Source organism: Gekko japonicus, unplaced genomic scaffold (genome assembly GCF_001447785.1).
Source record: "Gekko japonicus isolate JY-2015 unplaced genomic scaffold, Gekko_japonicus_V1.1 scaffold1009, whole genome shotgun sequence".
NCBI lineage: Eukaryota > Metazoa > Chordata > Lepidosauria > Squamata > Gekkonidae > Gekko > Gekko japonicus.
Genome location: NW_015160867.1, coordinates 338,056 through 357,789, shown reverse-complemented (window position 1 = coordinate 357,789; position 19,734 = coordinate 338,056). Strand labels below are relative to the sequence as shown.

Genomic DNA, 19,734 nt, shown 5'->3' with positions numbered 1-19,734 from the left:
TGCACTGCCTCTTCTGCCAGGCCACGTGGGACTAGGGCAGGCCAGTCCTGGCCCTTCTTCCACTCGGCTGACCTAGCCCAAGTGGGGGAGGGCCACTGCCCCCCCTGCAGGAGACGTCCCGGCCACCAGAAAGGCCAACCTGACCCTGGCAGTGGAGCCTGCAAGGAGCACGGTGTGGTCATCGGAGGATACTGCCACTATCCGATGAATGCAATTTCTTCCTTCAACATGGCTTCCTTCAATAGCAGAAAAGGGGGGAAGACTGGATGTTGTGCCCAGCAAGGCCTATGTCGAACTTACTGGGCTCCACGGAAGGGAAACCGTCAATAGGAAACCTCGGAAGACACTGGGCCCAATTGCTCCCTCTGAGCTGTGGAGTCTTGTGAGCAAAAATTCTACTTTGTGACCTATGGGCACTAAAGTTGCGAGTGAGCAATTTGACCGCTGCATCAATTAGTTTGCTTTGGAGCCATCCTTCCTGAGCTGAGACAAAAATGTGTGTGAGCCGGAGGCTAAAAAACTGTGAGCTGGCTCACACTCACTCAGCTTAGAGGGAACACTGACTTGGACAGTCCCACTTTGACCACTGTTGGCCCAAAAGTTGGTGCTGCCATTTTGTTTTAACACAACTACGAGGGCTAGAAACTCGGTTTTTCTCCCGCACAGAGTTTCTGTTACTTTCTTAGCAGCTGGAGCCTGGCAGCATCCCAAAACAAAACAAAGGAATTACCTCTTGTCGCTCTCCTGCTCTTCTTCCGGCAAAGGCTTCTGCCTCTTCCGGGCTTGCTCCTCCTCCTCCAGCCACCTCTTCCTCTTCCACCCTTTCACATTCACCCCCTGAACCACCGACTCGATGGCATCCGTCACGGTGTCGGGGCCGCGGTGCAGCGGGCAGCCTTTCTCCCCGCTGTCGAGGTCCGGGCCGGCAAACCGGCTCACTTGCAGGGAGTGCACCGAGACCACCGACTGCAAGGGGTACTTCCTGGGCCTGCCCGGCCGGCGCTTCACAAAGTTGTTGCCGGTCCGCGACTGCCGCTGGAGCTTCTTGGCTTTGAGGATCTTGTTCACGTGGTCCAGGTTCTTCTTGGTGGCCAGGATCTTGTCGTAATCGCACATCTTCCTCGCCTGGCGCTGCATGGCCTCCACCATGCTCCTCTTGAGGTGATAGGGGGAGTAGCCGCCCGACAAGCGGTCGGAGAGGAGGGGGTGGCCTTCGCGGGCCGAGTCCCCCAGGGTGCCCGGGCCTGAGAGCCCGCCGCTCTTTTCCCTGCTGGGGCTTCGGCTGGGGCTCCTGGAAGGGGGAGCGGGCGTGTTGGCCATGACGGCCTCTAGGGTTTTGTCCAGCGCAGCCTGACTTTCGTGCTGGGCCATGTGCTGTAATAGATTATCCACGGAATCTTCCATGGTGCTTCCGAGCCTCGTACTCCGTGCGGGGATCCCGACCACTGCAGGGGGGGGGGGGAAGACAACAATACACGGATAAGCAGGTTCAACTGTTTTAACTTTGCTTTTTTTGAAACAATGCTTTTGGGTTTCCTTTTTTAAAAAAGATCGTGTACAGCCATCCTTTCTCTGCACACTGAGGAGGGGGGAATCCTCAAAGATTCCTCATGGGCTTGCCATCTGTTGAGGAAATGGAGCTTCTTTAACAGCTGCACTAACCGGTGATAATTCAGCTACACAATACAGGGGAGGGTTGGGGGGGGAGATGCAACATCGGGATGGTCCGTCCTCAAGCTGGCGCTCCCCCCCCTTTTGGAACAGATCCAAGAGGATCAGGCAACTCGAGTGCCTGAGCCCTCTGGACAGCTGCAGCGGGCCAGCGGCTGGCCAGGCACGACTTGGTGGTGGTGGGGGGAGCATTTGGTTAACAAAGACGACCTTCTGTAACACAACGTGCCTGGGAAGGGTTTTCATGGGGAGGACGCCCGGCAGCTTCCGCGCCCCCCCCCCCCCCGCTCATGCTGCTTTGCTGCAGCACTCCAGTCCCAACGCCCGCCCCAAACAACAACGCTGCTCTCTTCCTCCACCCTGCGTGCGGCTGAGGGCTCGAAAGCCACCTGCTGCTACCTCTTCCCGGCTGAGGCTTCCCTTCTCCCCGCCAGCGGCCAGCTGCAGGCCGGGTTGCACCAGCAACGTGATGGCATTGCAGAGAGGGGTGCTTCGGGGAGGAGGGGATGTTCGCTTTCCACTTCCGTCTTTGTTTCAGGGCGGGGCACGGAGCTGGAAGCGAGAGTGATTCACACGTGCAATTCACTGCCACAGGAGGTGGCGGCGGCTACAAGCATGCACAGCTTCAAGAGGGAACTGGATAAGCATATGGAGCAGAGGTCCATTAGTGGCTGTTGGCCACAAGGTATAGATAGGAACTCTCTGGGGCAAGGGATGCTCTGTATTCTTGGTGCTGGGGGGGCCAACAGTGGGAGGGCTTCTAGTGCCCTGGCCCCACTGCTGGACCTCCAGATGGCACCTGGTATTTTTGGCCACTGTGTGACAGTGTTGGACTAGATGAGCCATTGGCCTGATCCAATGTTGGCTTTTCTTATGTTCTTAAGAAAGGGGGGGACGAGGAAATACAAGTCAGTAGGGTTCTGGGTCACAAGGTCTTGGAAAGACTGCCCTGTGCCTCAGACGTAGCCAGAGGCGTCCTGCATGTGGTTGTGTGAGACTAAGTTATTTCCAGGCCACTTCCCAGTCTTAGGTGGCAGCCATGCCCGATGGTGGGTCCATCAAGGCCCTCTGCTGGAAAGTGCTGTCAAATCACAGCCTACTTATGACGACCCGGGTAGGGTTCTCAAGGGAAGAGACGCACAGAGGCCGTTTGTCATTGCTTGCCCCTGGGCAGCAGCCCTAGGATGGGTGGTCTCCCAATCCAAGTACCAAGGTCAGGGCCAAGCCCCCATGGCTGGGCAAACCTGTTTGGCCTGCTCATCCGGAAGCAACGAGGAGGCTTTGCCTGGAAACCACAAAGGGTGATCCCACCCCACCCATTCCTTCTTCCCCATCCTCCCAACTTTAACAGTTCCGGAGCCCGAGCAGGCACGGAAGACAGCTGGAAATTGCTGCAGGTAATGCCCTCTGATACTGCCAACCGAGCAGTTTGAAAGCAAGAAAGTGCAAGGAGATAAATAGGTACCGCTTTGGTGGGAAGGTAACAGCGTTCTGTGCGCCTCGGCGTCTAGTCACATGACCACAGAGACGTCTTCGGACAGCGCTGGCTCTTTGGCTTGGAAACGGAGATGAGCACTGCAACCCTAGAGTCGGATTCGACTGGCTTTCGAGCAAGGGAAACCTTTACCTAATGCCCTTTAAAGGGAAGGTGGTAGCAGGAAGACCGGACCCAGGCCCAGTTCCTGCCTGCAGGCTGCCTAGCTGCCAGTCCTTAAAACTTGCGCGAAGGCCTGTGAGCAGAGAAACACTTAAGTACGGTGTTTACGAAAAGGAGGAGAAATTATTTGCCTGTAGAGGATGTGCTTTCTGATGAAGACCTCTTTCTGGAAGGGCTGCAGCTGGTAGTCTCTGTTGGCCTCTGCGAGGGCTTCTCCTGTGCTGGAAGCGAGCCTGGTGAAGGAGCAGGGAGGGGGGGAATGTCAGGGGAAAGGCAAGCACTTAGCCACCCGTACCAAAGACCCACAAAGGGCGTTCCAAAAGGATCAAGGTGCCACCGTTTCTCAGCAGCAGGAGGGACCCAGAAAGCCATTTCCCCCCACCACCACTGCAGCTGCTTCTCAAAGTCCTTCAACCATCTGCAGCGAAATGAGTGGCCAAAATCCAGCTGGCTGAAAACGGCCTCCTAAATGATCCTCCCTTTGCACGGCCACAACTCTGAACTGAGACAATGTGACCGACAGCACTTTTGTTAGCTGCTTTGAACGTGTGGACGGAAAAGCGTGATATAAATCTTGTCAAGTAAAAACAAACGGAACAGAAGGCTCACCTTCCTGCATGGGGATTTATAGGTAGGCCCAGTCGGGATGGATTTCACTACTGCCCTAGTGTTAACTGCCAGCAAACAGAAGAATCCACTTGGCCCACTTAGTTTGACCGCTAATACTCTTTTCACAACGTACATCTCAAAAAGTAGAGATGCAGGGTCTGTCTGCATGCCCCCCCCCCCCCAGCAGGCCCATAAGAAAGTGAAACCAGATTCCCTCTGCCACAGTTTTGCATCAAGGCCCTCAGCTGACGATACATGAAGGCCACAGGTCCCTATGAACAGCACCCACCAAGTGTCAAGAGGGCAAATTTGGTGTAGTGGTTAAGAGTGGCGGACTCTAATCTGGTAGACCCGGGTTTGATCCCCCACTCCTCCACATGCAGCTGCTGGTGTGGCCTTGGGTCAGTCACAAGTTGTCTCAGAGCTGTTCTCCCAAGAGCAGTCCTCGAAAGAGCTCTCTCAGCCCCACCTACCTCACAGGGTGTCTGTTGTGGGGAAGGGAAAGGAAAGGAGATTGTAAGCCGCTCTGAGACTCCTTCGGGTACTGAAGGGTGGGGTCTAAATTCAATCTCCTCTTCTTCTTAAGCAGACATTCTGCTGGGTCCCACCCACTTTCTAAAGACATACTATGACAGTTATGCATAATTCTGCTCCCGACATTTTGCAGTTGGCTCCACCTCCTGAAACAGCCGTTTTGTGATTCTGCCCGCAGGCTCAAAAAGGTTGCTAGGCCTATACCTCTAATGTGGGAGGTTCAAGGGCTCCTGTGCCTTATGCTCAGCATGTATCCTTATATTCCCGCCATGTATTCTCTAACACCACCCTGGAGTGCTCAGTTTAGTGGCTCCATTACTGTGCAGCTGTCCTCCAGATGTTTAAAGACCAAAGGTTGATCACACCAGCTTGGTTCAGATTCAAATATATTAGGTCCTACTGGAAGCATCTTGGGGCGCCTCTAGAAAGCCCTTTATTTAAAAGCCTTCGTTTGTCGTTTGAAAGTGGCGGCTTATCCTGATTTATCACACTTGCCCTAGGCTGCAAGTTGCTATCCTGGCACCAGGAAAAGAAAAGAAAAAAACGCTCGCTGCTCGCTTGCACTGAGTAAGAATCGCCTCCAGGTGATCGGGCAAGGAAGCAGAGAGCGTCAGTAAAATTATGCCCGGTGCACAGACATTCAGCCCTGAGGAGAAAGAGAACATTTTCTCCCTCACACAGTTCTAGAACTTGGCGGCAGCAGGCGAGACACATTCATAGAGCAGGGGAGGCCTACCTATGACTGTTAAGCCATTCAGACTTAAATGGAAACTTTATATTCAGAGGCAGAACTCTGACTGCTAGATGCTGAGAGACAACAGGTATGTTTGGGGTGGGACTGTGGCCTTCCTGCTCTGTTTGCTTCCTGGGGCACCTTGATGGCCACTGCGGGAAAGAGGACAGTGGACTTCTTCACCCAAAGAGTGATTCACACATGGAATTCACTGCCACAGGAGGTGGCGGCGGCTACAAGCATGGATGGATTCAAGAGGGAATTAGATAAGCATATGGAGCAGAGGTCCATCAGTGGCTATGAGCCACAAGGTCTAGATAGGAACTCTCAGTCTGGGGCAAGGGATGCTCTGTCTTCTTGGTCCTGGGGCGGGGGCAACAGTGGGAGGGCTTCTAGTGTCCTGGCCCCACTGGTGGACCTCCTGATGGCCCCTGGTGTTTTTGGCCACTGTGTGACACAGAGGGCTGGACTGGATGGGCCATTGGCCTGATCCAACACTGGCTTCTCTTATGTTTTATGACCAAATTAACCTTTGGTATGACTCAGTGTTGGGTATTACAAGTTGAAAGCACTCAGTACATCTGGGGTTAAATGTTTGTTTGTGTTGCTCACAGGAAGTCACATGCTTTTCATGTAACCAATGTTGTTTTTAGGAGTACAAGCCCAGGAAATTTTCTCCCTGATCTAGGAGTTTGATTGGAACGAAAGTGTCAAAGTGTTTTTGCATTTTATGGCTCCTCTTCCCATCTTTGTTTGCTGTTCTCAAGAAGAGGAGAGAGAAGCCATAATGCTCTTCTAGTTTTGTCTTTGTAGAGTAAGGATGTAGCCGATTTAGCTCTGTTGTTATTTTCATCCCAGTAACCCTTCCCTATGCTAGATTAGTAAAAACTTTCTATTTTAATCACACATGGACTCTGAGTCTGAATTATTTTACTCTAGCTCTGCTAAGCTATCTTATCTCTGCTAAATACCATTTTTCAATATCTCACTATCAAAACCCAACACTCAGCAGGGCCATTCTTTGGTTCAGCCTTCTTCTCCAGGCGGTTAATGTGCCACAACTCAGTTGCAATGATTTGCAATGATTTGGGTAGGCAAGTTTGGGAGCCCGTGGATGATTCACCTTTGTCATACTGGGGACGATAGGAGCACAGACTTTCCAAGAGGATAAGGAGGAAGCAGCACACACTGTCTTGATCATATCACAGGAAGAAGACCCAGGTGTTTCTAAAATAAAATCCCTCCCTGTCAACCTCTAAACCTGCTCTGCCTGCTATGGCTCCCAAGCCCAGAGCCTGCCAGAAGTTCTACAGGTGCAGAGGTCCTTGCGTGTGGTGAGGTGGGCACAGCCTGCCGCTCCATGCAAGGGTATGCAGGCTGAGGTACTGATCCTCTGAAATGCTTTGAATGCTAATGACGAGAGGAGTAACGACAGCGAGAAGTCTTGGGCTTCGTCTCCTGCTTATAGGATTGGGGGGGGGGGCTGCTTAGCCATTGTGAGAAACAGGATGGATTATGAGGATGGACTTTTGGTCTGATCCAACACAGCTGCTCTTATGCCACAACTGACATTCGGAAGAATTCAACAGTATTGCTCTGACCCTCCCTCTAAAGATCATAAAAAGGAAAGATCACAAGTGGGGGGAAAGTTCCCTTGACCTTATTCTCTACTTTGTACCCATTCAGCTGCATTGTGCTTTACAGAATACAAACACACAGTCCCCTGCCCCTGAGGAGCTTACAGTTTAAAATTCGGCACAAGGGAGGACAACAAACGGAGGTGGAGGGAAGGCTAAACGGGGGAAGACGACACAATGCAATGACGCGTTCTGAAGCTTAGAGTCAAGCTAGACGTGTGTTATAAGTTGGGACATTGGGACCCATCCCGACTCACAGTCACACCAAAGAACTGTGCACATTACCTTGATATCCCTCCACTGGGCTGTGGAGAGCTGTAAGGGGGGAGGGGAGGAACGTCCGGCTTTCCGCATCCTTTTCACCAGCAGAAACAGCTGTTGGAGGGAGCCCTGTTTGCTCCTTTCTCTGACTCCCCTGAAGCGGTTTCCATAGCTGAAAACGGCACGGGCGAGAAGCCGAAAGTCCCTCCTCCACCCTCATGGCCCAACGGAACCATTTTAAGGTAAACTGCCCAGTTCTTCAGCACGACAGCACCTGTACGATGGGCATCTGTGTCCCGACTCATGTCAAACATAACTAGTTTGGCTCCTTTTTTCAGCCGGAGATGAAGGACTGAAGGTTATGCCACAGATTCGTGGGGAAAGTGACGTCTGAGAAGGGATCTGGGGAAAGCGAGCAAAGCGGGGCGTCTTGCAGATGTTCTTAGTGACCATTCCAAGCACCACAGGCAGTTACGGGAGAAAGGTCAGAGCTCTCTGACAGAGCGGAAGACCTTTGAATGGCTGAGGGTGGGGAAGGCTGAAGGAGTGAAGGTCACGGGCAGGGAGGAATTAGGATGTGAGGTCAGAGAAACAGAGGACAGGCAAGGATGGTAACGAGTCCTGAAGACAGGAACAAGACGCATTTGTGTATGCATACTTGCTGGAGCTGGGAGCAACAGGATGCCGGTGCAAGGATTTAAGGAGTTGCATCATGCGGTCAGAGTGATGAACAGGGAGAAAAGAGTCTGAGAGCAGAGTGCTGGACAAAGGCAAAGTGGAAGCAGCGGAACAGCAGAAGGCCAGAGAGGAGGTTGCGCTCGTCAAGGTGAGAGATGACTGGAGCAATGATCCAGAGGTTTTGTCAAGGAGACGGCAAGGAAGGAAGGGCCGCACCCAGCAGCGGTCTAAAAGGACACATGAGCATGCATCAAACTGAAAAATCAGGAGCAAATGGGGAAGGGCAGTCAAAGAGAAAGCCAAGGGCGTTGTGCCCGTTCTGCACGGAAGATGGGGACACTGGGACGCTGCACTGGTCCACAGCAAAATGTAAAAACAAATGCCATGTAATACCTTGAGACCAAGCAAAAAAAATGACAGAGTGTGCGAGCTTTCAAGATGTACAAAACGTTTCAACAGGGGAGTTGAGAAGAAAAAAAGAGTCAGTAGGGGGGGGAAAAGATCTCTCCAGCTATGATCTTAAGGCCTCTTCAAGGAGAGCGTTTGATGTAGTGGTTAGGAGTGCGGACTATAATCTGGGAGAAATGGGTTGGATTCCCCACTCCTCCACATGCAGCTGCTGGTGTGACCTTGGGACAGTTACCAGTTCTCTCAGAGCTGTTCTCTCAGGAGCCCCATCTACCTCACAGGGTGTCTGTTGTGGGGTGGGGAGGGGAGGGAAAAGGAGATTGTAAGCTGCTCTGAGACTCCTTTGGGTAGTGAAGGGTGGGGTATAAAGCCAATCTCCTCTTCTTCTTCATCAGCAATCCTGCACAGAAAGCTTTGCCGCCTTCACTGGGTACAAGGCATGCCTGTGAGTTAACAGCAACGGATGCGGAGTCCTGCAGAACTCTAAACCTAGCTCACAGCTTCGTTTGGGCTGGTTTCAGGAAAAGGACATGGCATTTCGTTTTAGGATTTTATCAATGGACGGGTTATTCTTGCCAAATACCTCTGGCACGAAGGGCAAAGAGAGTACTGTCACTCCCATGAATCCAACATGGCCCAGTCGACTTACCACCATGTGACTGAGGGAGTCAAAGGGTCTACCTGCCTTCTAACCTCTGAACTCCACAATGCCCCAGTTTGAGGACGGCTTAGCCCTCTTTTTGAGTGACGTTTGAATCTGCCTGAATTCTGTTTTTTTCCAAAGGAGAGGTCCTTCTATTGCTCACGTCTTCTTCCCAGAATTCAAGTGCTGTACTCTTAACACCTACAGTAATTAAACTGCGACTTTCATCATCCAACACCGAAGGCTGACAAAGCAGGGACTTGCGGTCTCGACTTGGAAAATCCTAAGCTGCTGCTTCTTCTTTTTTTTAATTGTAACATCTAGGTAAAGAAGGGTTCTGAGGAGCTCGAAAGCTGGCAAATTGTTTTCTGCCATGTCATTGGGCCCTAATTTCAAACTACTGCTTTGACCTGGATGGCCCAGGCTAGCTCCATCTTGTCAGGTCTCGGAAGCTAAGCAGGGTCGGTCCTGGTTAGCACTTGGAAGGGAGACCGTCGAGGAACTCCAAGGTCACTAGGCAGTGGCAGGCGATGGCAAAGCACTTTTGAACGTCTCTTGCCTCGAAAATCCTATTGGGTCGCCTGCAATTTGACAGCACTTTCCACCAGCAATTAAAGTCGCTATGTGGATTTGGTTTCTTGTTCTGGAATCGGCCCTCCTGTGCCAGCCGAAAAGGTCTAAGTATGCGTCGCTGCATTTGCTCACGTTCGGCATGTGTGGATCCCGCCTCTTCCCCCGCCTCCGTTTTTGCTCCTCTGCTACCATAATTCAGGCAGTATAGGCTCTTCGGGGCAGACAGGGGAACTGCCCTTTTTGGCTCGTGTTCCTCTTGTAATGTGGTACATTATAATAATCGTGGTGATTAATCAAAGACCCAGAAGTGCCTCAGATATGCTTGACTGGCAGAAGCAGCTGAAAGGCAGGAAGCAATTCCAGGAGAAGACACCCGCGGGGTCGGAGGCAAGTGTTTTCAAACAGATGTCGGTAGCCTCTAATCACCACTTAAGAGGGACTCCCCACCATCGCTTCCCCTCCCCTCGATTCCTGTCCCATCTACCCTTCGACTGAAAGACATCTGGCACATCTGGTTTCACGAAGTTCACAGCCACATCTCTGATTTCGCTCTCCTCCTGCCCCCCCCCCGCACGCAGTCAATTTGTCCAAAAATGGTGCATCGTGTTACGTCTCTGATGCCAGGGTCCCCCACATAAGTCTCTGGCCTGCCAAAGGAACAGACTTTGCCGCCCTCAGACTTCCTACTGCCGAGGGAGGGTGGGCAGTCGGAATCACAACATGCTAAGCAGAACATCTGTGGGGACGCTCCAGGCCAGCGGCTGCTCAGGGTCAGCTGCTCCTTCACACCCAACACCTGTGTGGCAACGGGAGTTTTCATGAAGAGAGAAGCTGTCCCCCACATTCCCCACGTGGCTGGATCTATAGTAGCAATCCGTGGCTGGAGTCACTGAGTGGGAAGGTGTCCCCCCTCCTTCCTAGTGCAAGTTTGTGGACTGTGATGACAATGTTCTTTTTAAAAACTGACTTTCCCCTCTTTCTCTCTCTGGAGTTTTCAGACGTTAACAGCACGTGCCCTTTGAAAGATTTATATGCATGCAAATTTCATGAGCCGTTTTTGTGCAATTTATAAAACATCACCTTTGTGCACTGATAGGCATGTTTGTTTCTCCTTTACTGAGAAGCCCCGCAAATGTACCATGTTATTATCCTCGGCCGCCTTTCCTCCAAGGAGGAGGGGTCAGAGTGGCACAAGTGGTTCTCTCCGACTTCATTCGTCTTCCCAACATCCCTGTGAGGTAGGTTAAGATGATAAGAGGATGACTGGCCCAAGATCACCCAGGGAGCTTTGTGACTGAGTTGTGATTTGAACCTACCTCTCCCCGGTCTTAATATGGCCCTCTATACCCTTCCTTATCTTCAGTTCCCTTTCTTGGTAAGTGTTTCTATATACAGGGAAGTACCTGGGGAGTTTTCCCTCTCTTTTTTCTGTACACGGGACTTTTAAAAATAGCAACCCAAGTAAAGAACATGTAAGAAGAATACGTACAACTAATTTAAATAGTCTGTTGCGCTTTAGGGATTCTTTTAATCTGCCATCCAATTATTTACATCTGTAAACAAAGGATCAGGAAGTGCACAGAAGGAAGAAGAAAAGCTCTTTCTACTATCTGGAGACAGGAGAACCAGTGAGGAGCAGTGTTCCCTCTAAGCTGAGTTAGTGTGAGCTAGCTCAGTTTTTTAGCCTCCAGCTCACACATTTTTTTGTCTTCGCTCAGGAAGGAGGGCTCCAGGGCAGACTAATGTATGCAGCAGCCCAATCGCTCGCTCACAACTTTAATGCCAGCAGCTCACAAAGCAGAGTTTTTGCTCACAAGACTCCACAGCTTAGAGGGAGCATTGGTGAGGAGCAATGAGAAGCGTTAGACGGGGGGGGAGCACCCAGGCTCACACCCCCACGAAGCTCAGTGGGTGACCCTGGGACCACCACCCCCTCACATCTGCCCTCCCACACAGAGTCGTGGTAATGATAAAAACAAGAAAGGGGGAGAAGGGAAGAGGTCACTTGAAACACCCCAAGCTCTATGCCGGGGGGAGGGGCATAAAATAGAGACAGCTCTATACCGAATCATCTTTACTCCATAAAAAAAGAGTGAAGCAACACCCAAAGAAAGAGCCGCCGCCGCCACTGCCATGGAGTATTACAAAACCAGGCAGCGCACCCACCATCTGTCTAGTGTGTTTCTCTCTGACCATTCCTCCCAAGGACAGAATGTATGGCCTTTCCCTTCCCCCATTCTATCCTGACAACCAACCCCTGCGTGGTAGGAGGAGCGAAGAGAAAATGGCTTACCCGGGCTTATCTGATAAGCTTTTAGAGCCTATGTTTAAGTAAGTAAACTGCTTCACTGGGCAAGCCGGTCAACCCGCATTCACCGAACTTTTCACCGGGAGCTCGCCCTGCGAAGGCACAAGACGCCACTTCCCACAGCGCGGTTCTGTCCCCTTCAGAAAGGTTCGAGGCAGCTCTGGGAGTGGGTGGGCTTCTGTGGATGACGAATAGGTGAGAGGGCCTCTGCCTGCAAATACACCGGCAGACTTGGGCCAAGCCACCAGCCTCAGTTTCTCCTGTGCAAAAATGGAACGGGCAGCAGATCCCCCAAAAGAGGGATGCCGGAAGGATGCTCAAAACTCTCACGGGACAGCTAGCCAGAGTGTCTGGGGTCAAGTCCACTGCAGTCGGCGAGGACCCAGAGAACACTTCCTCCTGATAGCTCTGTGACGGGAATGGGAGTGCTGGGCGTGGGGGGGGGGGGAGAGATGAACCAGAAAAATGTGGAAGGAAATGTTTTTTCTGCTAGACACCTGGAATGGGGGGGGGGGTGACTTCTGAAAGCCTTTTGTAGAATTCCATACTCTAATAATTTAAAATGCTGCTTTTAATATTATCGTTGCGGGCCTGCTTGACCAGCCTGTGTCCAGTGTGGCTGAAGACTCCCCAGGAGTCGAGGAGCCACAGGCAGCCAGCTCTGAACCAGCTACAGTTAGTGAATTGGGGACACAGGAGCCTCAAGATTCAATGTGGGCAGCTGACCTTGACCCACCCAGCACAGCTCTGAAGTAGCTGATGAAGAACAGCTGCAGGAAAGTAGCCCACCAGGCCCCCCTTCCGTAATTGAACAGCCAAGGGAAAGGCTCCGACAAGACTTAAGGACACACAGGCAGAGTGCTTGCCTCTTGGCTCAGCGCCAGCTGCTTAATGACAGCAGTTCTGAGTAAGTGCAGGAGTACTTCCGAGCTGATGGCTGTAAATCAGACTTGTTAAGGAACGGCTATATAAAGCAGAACTGGAGAACTGCAGATTGTGGAAGCAACTCGTCACAACCCTGTGAACTTTGTGACCACAACTCCGGTCTCTGCCTGCCTCCTGTGACCTTTGGACTGACCCTCGACTCTGCTTTTCGGACCTGTCTGAACCTTGCTGATCAACGACCTCGGACTGCCTTGACTGCTTTGTCATTGCCGGCCTCGGTGTAGCGACCCTGGACTTCCTTCCTTCCCATTCAAGTCCTAACTGGGCCCGGCCCTGCTTAGCTTCTGAGGTACAGTTCTGCATTTCGGAGACACAGAACTCCAACCAGGTTTCCATGCTTCTCAGTTTCAAGGCTCAGATACCGGACATGAATGGGAGGGAGGCAGCCAAGTTTGTTATTCACATGCCTGTAAAGCAAGGTGGAAGGAAGAAAGGCCTAATGCTACCAAGAAAAGATGTGTGCTGGTGGGAAGAGCTGAATGCATCCCTGTCCCCTTGCCTTTATTACCCTGTGCTCTGTCCCAGCCTGGCTCCAATGGTGGTAGAAAGCGTCCTTAAGTTGCAGCCCACTTTTGGCGACCCTGTAAGGCAGGGGTGTTGAACTCATTTGTTGAGGGCTGGATCTGACATAAATGAGACCTTGTTGGGCCGGGTCACGTGTGCCATAAAATGTAATGCCAGGTAGCGGAGAGATACTTTATAAAGGACACAAACACAACGGGTTTTTTTTTACTTAAAATCCTGCTTAAAACATTAGCACTCTCGCAATATTTTGTTTATTTAACGGTGTCTGATAACTGACACCTCTTGCTCTGAATTATTGCATCAAAATGTCTGAGCTGTTGCAGTCTTGAGTATGCTGTTCAGGTGTGTATCTGTCAGCTGCAAACCTACGATGACGCAGCAGCGGCAGAACTGGAAGCGGAAGCAGAAGACAGCCAGTTCCACTGCGGGCCTGATAGGAGGCCTCATCCACCCCCCCCCCCGGGGCCACATGTTTTGACACCCCTGCTGTAAGGTTTTCAGGCCAAGATAATTGACAGAGGTGGCTTATCATCACCTGCCTCTGCATACCAACCCTGTTCTCCCCCCCCCCCCCCCGGTACTAAGCAGGGCCGACCCTGCATAGCTTCCGAGATATGAGATTGGGCTAGCCCAAAAGGCCATCCAGGTTAGGGCTCCAACAGCCAAAGCAAACTAGGCTGGGCTGGAGAAAAATACTTGCAGCCTGAGGGTACAGGAGGGTAAAGCAGAGAGGGCAACCTTTTGTTTTAAATAATTACTACACGAGCAGGCAAGATATGTGAACAACCAACACAGCCACCCCCCAAAATACTTCTTCTGGACTGTTAACGGCAAGTGTTGAAAACTAAAGCCTCTCCTTAATCAGCCCTGCAAAAGCACGCAAGTATCTCAAAGTGAAAACTGAGTTTCATGGCAGAGAAAACTGCGCATGGATGCTTCAGGCTGGAGCAGTTTGTGTGTGAGGATTCCCAAGTAGAGGCTCTCGATTGCATTAATAGTCTGATTTTTTTAAAAAAAAAAAGAGAGAAAGAATGTGGAAGTAACAACCGTGTGGAAGACTCTGTTATAAAATATTAGGTGGCTCCATGCATTCTACAAGGAGCCAGGACTGACCAAAGGTCCCCCCCCCCGGTGTCCACTCAATGCCTGAGCCCCCCTTTTGCCCCGCTGCTGCTTTTGCCCTGAGAGCCAGTCTGGTGTAGTGGTTAAGAGCGCGGACACTAATCTGGGAGAACCAGGGTTTGATTCCCCACTCCTCCACATGCAGCTGCTGGTGTGATCCTGGGTCAGTCACAAGTTCTCTCAGAGCTGTTTTCTCAAGCGTAGCTCTCTCAGCCCCACCTACCTCACAGAGTGTCTGTTGTCGGGAGGGGCAGGGAAAGGAGATTGTAAGCCGCTCTGAGACTCAGGGTGGGGTATAAATCCAATCTCTTCTTCTACTACTAACAAAGAAGGTTTCATGGGGCCTTGATCTTGGCACAGTTCGAAGGCTCTTCTGCAAGACCCCTGCTGCACAACATGCTTGGGACATGGCAAGGAGGAGGCGAACGAGTCAAGCGCAGAGCTTAAAAAGCTGCTCCCACAACAAAAACAGCTGCTTCCAATTGTAGGAAATGCACTTACTGAAAGCGATACGTTTTCATCTGACTCACCAATTAAATGCGCCAGCAGAGAGGCAATGATTCAGAGACAGCACTTGGTGGGCTTCGGCCTCCAATGTCTCTAGCTTCTCTTCTAATTAAAGGCTGTTTCTCATCAAGTCCAAGTTGGCTCACTCACGGTAATGGAATTCCTCAGGAAATTCCCAGAACTGCATTAACGTCCACAACCTGTTGTCTACTCCCACTTTCCAAACTTAACCCATTTTTTTTGGGGGGGGGGCATGTTTTAGTCTCGCACAAGCTTAGCTTTGTAATTTCTGTAAGTGGACGTCCAACTCCTTGGAAAGCGAAGAAAGAAATCCAGCATGGGAGTGGGGAGGGACAGCGGGAGCTCCATTTTAGATTTAAACACAGAGTGGGGAAATCCTCAGTAAAGATTCAGCAACTTGCGTACTCCCCCCCTCCCCTCAAAGTGGTGTAAAGAACGTGGGCTGGATCCCACCGATATATTTCACCATTGGGGCTGAATGGCAAATGCCACTGTTAGCAAAATGGATCCATGAGTTAGAATTATTTTTTTTTTTAAAGGAACACTTCATAATAGCCGCAGCGACGTCACCGACACAAGACAAGCAGCCACCCCAAAGGGATTTATTTGTGCTTCTGGCATACATACAATAGTGGTGGTGAAAGTGCCGTCAAGTTGTGGCTGTCTTAGGGTGACTCTGTAGGGTTCTCAAGACAAGAGACGTTCAGAGGTGGCTCTGCCATTGCCGGCCTCTGTGTAGCAACCTTGGAATTCCTTGGAGGTCTCTCATCCAAATACTAGCCAGCGCCAACTCTGCTTAGGTTCCAAGATCTGATGAGATTGGGCTAGTCTGGGCCATCCAGGGTCAGGGACATACATAGTACCTGGACTTGCTTAATTGTCCACAACAGTGGTACTCACTCTGTGGATCGTGGAGAGTCATATATGCAGTTCCCATCGACCAAAAGAGCCACATGACTACCCTGTGCGCTACCCCAAGCACACAAACAATAACACACAATATAAGCCTTTTAATTACCAGTACATCTGAGCATCTAGAAGTTTTCTTTCTTTTTAAATGGACTAGCATTCTACAGTGGCATGCCCCATTACACTACCAGCTGCATATGCTGCCCCAGCCTCAAATGCAAAATCCTAACATTTGCATAATCTTGATATCGCTGCCATGGGCAAGCTGTTTTAAAACAGTTTTACTCTGGGCCCACAGCATTATTGAAATTATTCCGGTTTTCCAAACAACAGAATGCCAGCAGGGGGTTGGGGGCTATCCAGTGTTTTGCACGGAGTGTCACATGTATGACTATCTGCCCACTGGGCAGAAGTCTTGGGTGTGTCCTCGGTGCAAGGAGCTCCTGGTTCTCAGGGAACGTGTGTGCTCCCTTGAGGCCAAGGTGGCTGACCTGGAGAAGCAGAGACAGTCAGCTAGGCACACAGAAAAGACTCTCGGGGACTTGTTAGCTACGTCCCACTCTGGATCTGGCAGCCCCGCTGCTGTCAGGGAGCATGAGGGTCTAGGGGAAACAGGGCACCGTGCTGAGGATAAGGGGAATGTGCCCTCAGAAGGGACCTCTTCCCCAGCTGGTGAGCGGCTCTCCTTTTGCACCAAGGAACCATCCCTGAGCAGGGTGGGAGGGGGACTCTTGGTAGTGGGTGATTCGATCCTTAGGCAGGTAGACAGCTGGGTGGCGAACCCGCGTACTGACCGTATGGTGACTTGCCTGCCTGGTGCGAAGGTAGCGGACCTTACGCGTGTTTTAGATAGGCTGGTAGATAGTGCTGGGGAGGAGCCAGTGGTCGTGGTGCATGTCGGCACCAACGATGTGGGGAAATGCAGTCGTGAGGTCCTGGAGGAGAAATTTAGGATGCTGGGCAGGAAACTTAGGTCCAGGACCTCCAAGGTAGCCTTCTCAGAAGTGTTGCCTGTTCCACGCGCAGGGCCGGAGAGACAGGCAGAGATCAGGAGTCTCAATGCGTGGATGAGACGATGGTGTAGGGGGGAAGGGTTCAGGTTTGTTAGGCACTGGGATACTTTTTGGAACAAGAGGGAGCTGTACAGGCGAGACGGTCTCCACTTGTCCCGAGAAGGAACCAGGCTGCTGGCACTTAAAATCAAAAAGGTGGCAGAGCAGCTTTTAAACTGAATATTGGGGGAAAGCCGACAGGAGATGAAAAGTCTCTGGTTCGGGTTGGCTCATCTGAGAGAGGTGAGGGGGTACCGGTTGCTTTTCTACAGGGAGGTGGATTGAAATTGTCCACAGAGGCCATGGCTGGTGACATGGACTGCCGGACAACGACTCGAGATAGCAAGAGGAAGGATGCAGGCTTAACTTGTAAGGGAAATTACAGCTGTTTCTATACAAATGCTAGAAGTGTCCGAGGTAAAATCGGGGAGTTGGAGTGCTTGGTGTCGGAGGGAAAAATAGACATTGTGGGTATTTCTGAAACTTGGTGGGATGAGGAAAATCAGTGGGACACAGTGATTCCCGGTTATATATTATATCGGAAGGATAGGGGGGGAAGGGTTGGAGGTGGGGTAGCTCTGTATGTCAGAGAGGGTATAAAGTCTAGAAAGATTGAGAGGCTAAGTGAATTGGATTCGCTTCTGGAAGTTCTATGGGTTGAAATAGGGGGGCCAAAAGGAAACTTAACACTGGGAGTTTGTTATCGCCCACCAGATCAAAAGATAGAGGAGGATTATAAAATGATGAATGCCTTAAAGATAGCAACTAGACAAAAACACTGTGTAATAATAGGTGATTTTAACTACCCACACATTGATTGGGTCAATATGTGTTCTAGCCGGGAAAAAGAGATTGAGTTTCTAGACACTCTAAATGACTGTGCTATGGAGCAGATGGTCACGGAACCTACCAGGGGAGAGGCGATCCTTGATTTGGTCCTAAGTAACACTCAAGACCTGGTGAGAGATGTAAAAGTGATTGCACCGCTTGGAAACAGTGATCATAATGTTGTTGAGTTCATCATTTGTACAAATAGAGAATTGGCCAAAAAGACTCACACAACCATTTTTAACTTTAAAAGGGGTAATTTCTCTGATATGAGGGGACACGTGGGGAGGAAACTGAAAGGAAAAGTAGAAAGGGTCAAAACAATTGGGGAAGCTTGGGATCTATTTAAAACTACGATCCTAGAAGCTCAAAAAATATATATTCCGCAGGTTAGGAAAGGCACAAACAGGTATAGGAAAAAGCCTGCATGGTTAACAAACAGAGTAATGGAGGCTGTAAAAAGTAAAAAGAATTCCTTTAAGCAGTGGAAAGCTAGTCACAGTGAGGCTGATAAAACGGAACACAGGCTATGGCAAATAAAATGCAAGTCTGAGGTCAGGCAGGCAAAAAGGGAATATGAGGAGCATATAGCAAAAAACGTAAAAACCAACAATAAAACTTTCTTCAAATACATTAGAAACAGGAAACCAGCCAGGGAGGCAGTGGGGCCCTTGGACGACCAAGGGGTAAAAGGAGTATTGAAGGATGATAGGGAAATGGCTGAGAAGCTAAATGCATTTTTTGCCTCCGTCTTCACTGTGGAAGATGAGAAGTGCTTGCCCACTCCAGAACCACTGATTTCAGGAGGGGTGTTGAAAGACCTGAGTCAGATTGAGGTGACGAGAGAGGAGGTCCTAAAACTGATAGACAACTTAAAAACTGAAAAATCACCAGGCCCAGATGGCATACATCCGAGAGTTCTGAAAGAACTCAAATGTGAACTTGTAGATCTCCTGACAAAGATATGTAATCTTTCCTTAAAATCTGCCTCCATTCCTGAGGATTGGAAGGTAGCTAATGTCACTCCCATCTTTAAAAAGGGTTCCAGAGGAGATCCGGGAAATTACAGGCCAGTCAGTCTGACGTCGATACCGGGTAAATTGGTGGAAACCATTATTAAGGAAAGAATTAGTAGGCACATAGATGAACAAAACCTATTGAGGCAGACTCAGCACGGTTTCTGTAAGGGAAGATCTTGTCTCACTAACCTGTTAGTGTTCTTTGAGGGGGTGAACAAACATGTGGACAAGGGGGATCCAATAGATATTATTTACCTTGACTTCCAGAAAGCTTTTGATAAAGTTCCTCATCAAAGGCTCCTAAGTAAGCTCAAAAATCATGGGATAGAAGGACAAGTCCTTTTATGGATCAAAAACTGGCTAGTTCATAGAAAACAGAGAGTGAGTGTAGGTGGGCAATTTTCTCAGTGGAGGGTGGTAAGCAGTGGGGTACCGCAGGGATCAGTACTTGGTCCACTGCTTTTTAACTTGTTCATTAATGATTTGGAGATGGGAGTAAGCAGTGAAGTGGCTAAATTTGCGGATGATACAAAGTTGTTCAGGGTGGTGAAAACCAGTGAGGATTGTGAGGCACTCCAAGGGGATCTGTCAAGGATGGGCGAGTGGGCGTCAACATGGCAAATGGGGTTCAATGTGGCCAAGTGCAAGGTGATGCACATTGGAGCCAAAAATCCTAAATATAAATACACATTGATGGGGTCTGAACTGGCAGAGACTGAGCAAGAGAGAGATCTTGGAGTTGTAGTGGATAACTCACTGAAAATGTCGAGACAGTGTGTGACTGCAATAAAGAAGGCCAATGCTATGCTGGGGATTATTAGGAAGGGTATTGAAAACAGATCAGCCAATATAATAATGCCCCTATATAAATCAATGGTGAGACCTCATTTGGAATACTGTGTGCAGTTCTGGGCACCACACCTTAAAAAGGATATTATAGCTTTGGAAAAAGTGCAGAAAAGGGCAACTCGAATGATAAAAGGGTTGGAACACTTTCCCTATGAGGAAAGGTTAAAGCGCTTAGGGCTCTTTAGCTTGGAGAAAAGACGACTGAGGGGTGACATGATCGAGGTTTATAAGATTATGCATGGGAA

The 19,734-nt window shown here is 50.2% G+C and overlaps 1 protein-coding gene across 3 annotated transcripts in view; it reads right to left on the bottom strand.

The window, feature by feature from the left end:
• ASH1L (ash1 (absent, small, or homeotic)-like (Drosophila)) overlaps positions 1–19,734 on the bottom strand; it is a 112,511-nt gene that overhangs the window by 67,663 nt on the left and 25,114 nt on the right. For 2 of the 3 annotated variants that reach the window (XM_015422155.1, XM_015422147.1), the window contains exons 3-4: positions 3,460–3,561; positions 731–1,445 (exon numbers count right to left, since the gene is read on the bottom strand). In XM_015422155.1, the coding sequence (XP_015277641.1) occupies positions 731–1,445; positions 3,460–3,561 (817 nt within the window). The remainder of the gene's footprint in view (positions 1–730; positions 1,446–3,459; positions 3,562–19,734) is intronic. The other variant, XM_015422163.1, reaches the window with a different exon arrangement.